Raw genomic sequence first — 6,000 nt, forward strand, 5'->3', positions numbered from 1 at the left:
CAGCTGTCATACTTAAATATTTCATTTTTTTATGCCAATAATATACATAGAAAATATCAAAGTCAGCAGTTGTGTTAGTTTGACATTTAGTTTACAGTTACAACCTTCAGAGATGAAATAAACAATATGCCAGTTAATCTTTAGCTTGAGTTAACTCTACAGAAGTCAGGCTACTGCAGCCTGACCAACTGCTCATAAGCTATTTTATTTTTCCACTGAGGAACAGAGAGAGCAAAAAGGAACTTCAGAAGTCCTTCCTCTGTGACCCAGACTCCTACACTGCTGTGAATGGTGCAGACTTTAAACCATCTTTATACAACTGTCACAACTAGATTTTAAAAAAAATCCTTAAATCAAGAATTTTTGTGATTTTTTTTTTTTTTAACTCTAACTACAGAAATGCTATCTAATCTTTAAGGAACACAAATTATGTCATGCTTGAGTTGGTGTGTTAACATGTGAAAACCAGACAAAATTCCTCCCTCTAATATAAAAATGTCTGAAGACTTCAGTAAATCTCCATCCATGGTGAAGGCTTTACACGGAAGTTCACCTCACAAACTGCACAGACTGCCAGAACAGCAGCTCAGAAGAGAACAAAGAGAACTGTCCTTCAAAATCATCAGTACACCAGCTTCCTTCTACTCTATAGGACAGAACAAACCACTCTGACCTGCCTCTAACAGGTCACCAGAAGCCAGCAGTTTCCAGCCAGTAATATAGCATGCTTCATTCTAGAAATGCCAGCCAATACAGCTGCAGTAGCTGACTTTCCTACAAATCCCTTAAAGCACTAGCTTCAAAGACATAATCATGACCAAATTTGGCTGTTGTAGAAAGGACACATTCAAAAACAGAAATCTTTTCTTCTTTAGAAACCCCAAAAGTTCTGCTGTTATTTTCCAGTAAGTAATGATAAGCAAGCCCGTCAGCCAAGGAAGTACAGCTCACAATGCTCTGCGATCCCTCTGGCACCACTCGAGTTCATCCTTGGAGCTACCTTAGTCAGACAGCCTGTTATCAGTAAATACAAAACACAAAGATTACATTTATTTCAGAGCAATAATAAACAGGACACACTGTCATTGACATATAGAGGGCACCGAGAACCAAGCAGTCTCACAGTATGGTCACAAACATTAGTCAGATACACTACAGTAGTCTCCAAAACCTGAGTAACCCCAAGAGGGGAAATAACTGACACATTCTCCTTTCATAGGCTCCATAGCAGAAAAAAATCAAATCCTAGGATCTGGAAAAGAATCATCAAGTCTGCCTACTGGTCAGAAGTTATAGAGGAAGCTGCTGACGAAAACAAAACTGCCCAATCCTTATCGATCTCCACAGAGAAAGAACCCCAAGAACGAAGGTGAGTTACAAATAGTAGACCACAAGGAACACACTCAAGCAATTAATACTTCATTATATATTCAAAATATAGCCCTCTGCCGAACAGAGCCATCCCCTACACCAACAAAAGCAACAGCTCAACCTTACCAGCCCAGTAGCCTGAACCACTAGAGACTCAGAGAAGACTACCGCATACTCAACAGACCAGCAGTGAACAGCTGTACTTCCCTATCCAGTTACTGCCAACTGCCAACTAGAACAGCACTGAAACAGTCATACAGGCTTCCCCAGAACATGTTTCCTATCAGATGGATAACAAGGCATACAGTAGCAGCAAAAGCTGCCACTCCCGAGTTACCACTCCAACCTTGCTCTTTTGCACAGCCACTGTAATGTCACACTAACTGAACCAGAAACCATCTGAAAAATAACCCAGAAAATGATGTTTCTTCAACAGATCAGTTCTTTAATCCAGTCTACCATGCAGGTAGACAAAGAGGAAAAAAAAGTTCCAACTGAACAAATGGAATAGGACTGAGCTCCATAGCACAGTGCTGTGTAGTAGGTTGTCATTCATGAGCTTCTACTGTGTAAGCATTTCTCAGCTTCCATGTGTACGGTTTTGCAATCCTTTTTTTACTGTCTAGCAAATATTTACATATATATCACAGCCATCTGGAAAAACACTCACCTTTTGTAAAGTGGTGCAATTATAAACACAAAGCACCATCAGCATGGTTTGTAGCTCTATAATCACCAAGACATGTACCACTTTACTTCAGCATTAGTTCCTCTGTAACTAATTTGCTAGCACAGGGGGACATTCGAGAGACAATAATTCACACTTTGCTGATATTCTTCATAGATCAGGGGGAGGAATGCAGGGATGCAGGCATTCCACATTTTACTTCAGATTACAGAGCAGAAAGAACTAGCAAATGTCTATTTATTTTCCTTGTTCCCTACCTCATACACAAATTTATTTTCCTCAGCTTGTCCCTGAATCCTCTTTAGACGATATTTCTCCCACCAATTCCATTGCTATTACTTCTACAGTAAATTCTGATCCTACCTGAAACTCTCCCCAGATTGTCTGCTTCTCCATTTACCTGTTTCAATTGCTGTCCAGGACAATTCGTCCTTTATTTGAGGTACAGTCTGTTTTCCCGGACCAGTTTTGCTAGCACAACTTGTGTTTACACAAAAGGCACTTTACCAGTACAGAAACTATACCTACACATAAGACAACTCTTACTGTAAATTGGATTTACTTCAGTACCTGTCTGATAAAGCTAAAATTGAGAAAGGTTCTTCACTGTTAATAAGAAAAACAGACTCTTTAACCATGCATTTACACAAAGTTACATTTGTTATTACTGTCTTCTATTCACATAAGTAGAGTTCCTTCTTGTAATAAGAAAAAATTCCCCAACCACTTGCATTTAATATAGACTTTTTCCAACCGTTCGCATGACATCAAGACAGATTGTTCCACATTGTAACAATATTCCAGTGCAACCCAAAACCCCAAGAAGTCTAAAAAGAAAAAAAAAAAAAGATTTGTGGCAATATTTTACTTACTGGAGATAAGACTGCCAATTTACTTTGTTTGCCCGAACTTCAGCAGCTTTGGCAGCAATGATATTCGTTGGGACAGCAGCATCTACAGCACCTCGGATATCCATCTTCACTGATATTTAAAATGCACCTAGGAAAAAAAAAGATTTGAAACCGTTTGTTAAAGTATTAAAGAGCAGAACATTTGTCAGTAACTAAAAAATAAAAGAAAATCTCTTTTCAGTAGTCCCATCCCCTAAAATGATTTTAGTACTTTCTGAGAAATCAAAGTTTTTTAAAGCACCTAAAGTGTGATTTCCCTACAGCAGACAAGGGTGTGCTATACTTGCACACTAAACTCTAAGCTTCCCATCTTATCAACTCTCAGTTAATCAAACTAAAAGATTTCAATAGACACTACCTTTCTACAATGCTCAAGGAGCCTTGCAAATAGCAGAAACTGTTTTCCTTCCAAATCAGGACTGACAACAAGGCTTAAAATCCTGCGCACACATATACCTGCCTCCTAACTATACTTCAGGACCGATTTAGGTAGTTGTCTACTACTGTAAAGGATAAATAAAAAAAGCATACAAGCACATGAACTGCAGTTTCAGAAAGAAATAAATCCACCAGTTATGTAGATTAAGAGCCCTGCTACATAGACCAAAAGAGTGACCTTCACCACTTCTGCTTTCTCCTTCCGTTGTGATTTAATCCCCAGCTGACTCTGATGCCAAAACAAGGAGCTGACTGCAGGGCCGGCCGCAGCAGCGGTTTCTGACGCCCTGAACCGGCTGGAGCCTCCTGGCCCAGCCTGGTTCTGGCCCTCCTGGGCTCCCTTCGCAGCAGGGAGCGGGAGCAAACCGGTACGCGCTGCCCCACCCCCAACAGACACAGCTCCCTCGTACAACTGAATAAAAACAGCATTTTAACCAAAACGCGAAAAATAAAGACAGAAAAAAAAAAAAAAAGCACCGAAACCGAACTCCCCTTGAACCCCCCCCCCAACCGGCAGACACCCGCCCCGCGCCCCGGAGCCCCCCCCCCAGCTCACTCACCCGTCGGGAGGGCGGCCGGGGGCCGAGGCCCGGGAAGGCCGCGGGAGGCCGGGCAGCCCCGTCCCGCTCCGCAGGCGCCCTCCGGCCGCTGCTCCGCCGCCGCCGCTCGCCTGGCGCCGCCCTCACGTGACGCCGCTCACGTGAGCCGCGACGGCCGCCGCCGAGGCCCAAGCCGCGGCGGCTCGCGCGCGGCCCCGCCCCCTCCCGGCCGCGCGGGGAGGCGGAGCGCCCCCGGGAGGGGCTGAGGGAGGCGGGGCGGGGCCGAGGGCTCGCTTCTGTGGGGTGTCCGGGGCGGGGGTTGGCCTGCGGGGGGCAGGTTGGAGAATCACAGAATCATTAAGGTTGGAGAAGACCTCCGAGATCATCTGGTCTAACCGTACCCCTACCACCGATGTCACCACTAAACTATGTTCCCAAGCACCACGTCCAACCCTTCCTTGAACGCCCCCAGGGAGGGTGATGCCACCACCTCCCTGGGCAACCCGTCCCGATGCCTGGCTGCTCTTTCTGAGAAGAAATGTCTCCTCATTTCCAACCTGAACCTCCTCTGGAGCAACTTGAGGCCATTCCCTCTAGTCCTATCACTAGTTACCTGTGAGAAGAGGCCGACCCCCAGCTCCCCATACGTCCCTTTCAGGTGATGTGCAATGCCCCCTTGGGCTTGCAGTGAAGCAGTGGGAGTCATCTTCTTGACCCAACATCCATCCCACACACTGACTATACAGTCACTGCAGCCTGCTTTTTTTTTTTTTTTTTTTAAATACCCATCGTTTTTCATTTTCTCCCTTTCTAAGCCCGACACTGCAATAGGGCAAGCTTACTCTTTCCTCCAGCTAGAAAGTGGGCAGCTGGGCCTCGATCTCCACTTCTGGTAGAGAGGGCTGAGAGACAGAATTAGGCCTTACTTCAACCAGTTCCTGTTTTATGAGTATTTGTAATTTCTGCCTCATGGCATTCTGCATTTCCTGCTTCTGCTCTGCCTTTTTGTGCTGTGTTTAACTCTGCTCTTCTTTCTGGTTCTGGCATCAGGCACCCGGAATGAACATGCTCACATTTTCCACAGTCATTTCAAATCACATTACCAGTGATGATAAATATGGCTCTACTCATTTTATAAACAAGCCAAAGCACAAAGGATTTACAAGACAATCTGAACAAGCCTTGAGGCTTTTAAAATGGGACTTGCAGAGTGAAGGCATGAAAGACCTATACAGTGACCCTACAGACTACCTCATCTAACCTGGAGGCACTTCAGGCTTTCCTTCCTTAAAATTCCTCAGTCATCCAGAATGATATTTCTGTTCAAACCCCAGATCTCCCACCACCTCCCAAGCACACTTCTGGCTTAACCTAATACAAGTAACAAAGCACTCTGGCTGAATCGAAGTACAAGTATACATAGGACTGTGATTCTCAGTTCTAGTCCCTACTAATAATATTGCTTCAGTACTTTGTAGTATATAGTGTTCATGTAAGAAAAATAAAATTATTTCAATTTGGTGCCCAATGTGATCTCTTATTTGGACTGTATATTAGGTCGTCATTGGTACTTTTCAGAACAGAGAATTTTTCTGCTAATTGCATCATCTACAAGAGTCTAGCACCATCCACTCAGTCTGGCTAAAAGAAGGTAATTTGCTATTTGCAGTCAAAGTTTTGATACTACAGCAACAGGGTCATTTTCCTATAGAAAGGAACTTTGAAAGGATGTGATTTGTCATGTTGACTTTGTCATAAATGGCAGATTCTAGCTTTATTACTAATTTCACAAGCTGTTGAGAGGCTACAGTAAAAAATATTTTCCTATAGCTTTTCTCTAACTTTGGAGTGAGGTGTAATGGCTGGAAGTATGCATCTACTGAATTATCAGAAAGAGAAATGCAAAGAGAGGGGAAGTAATTGTAGTAGTAATTAATCACATTAGTTTTGTAACAGGTGTTCCAGAGGACATTTCCAGAAATAATAAACAGCAAACAGGACATTTATACGATGCAAGTTGAACACACCCTATTAGAGAATGCAAACAACATAT

The 6,000-nt window shown here is 43.4% G+C and overlaps 1 protein-coding gene across 2 annotated transcripts in view; it reads right to left on the minus strand.

Annotated features, from left to right (window-relative positions):
* The window catches only part of ATP6V1H (ATPase H+ transporting V1 subunit H), a 39,380-nt gene extending 35,251 nt beyond the window's left edge, over positions 1-4,129 (minus strand). The window contains exons 1-2 of one of the 2 annotated variants that reach the window (XM_040550429.1): positions 3,969-4,129; positions 2,932-3,058 (exon numbers count right to left, since the gene is read on the minus strand). In XM_040550429.1, coding sequence (XP_040406363.1) covers positions 2,932-3,035 — 104 coding nt within the window. In that variant the 5' untranslated portion in view covers positions 3,036-3,058; positions 3,969-4,129. The remainder of the gene's footprint in view (positions 1-2,931; positions 3,059-3,968) is intronic. The other variant, XM_040550430.1, reaches the window with a different exon arrangement.
* Between the last annotated feature and the right edge of the window lie 1,871 nt (positions 4,130-6,000).

This window comes from Cygnus olor, chromosome 2, assembly GCF_009769625.2.
Source record: "Cygnus olor isolate bCygOlo1 chromosome 2, bCygOlo1.pri.v2, whole genome shotgun sequence".
Taxonomy (NCBI): domain Eukaryota; kingdom Metazoa; phylum Chordata; class Aves; order Anseriformes; family Anatidae; genus Cygnus; species Cygnus olor.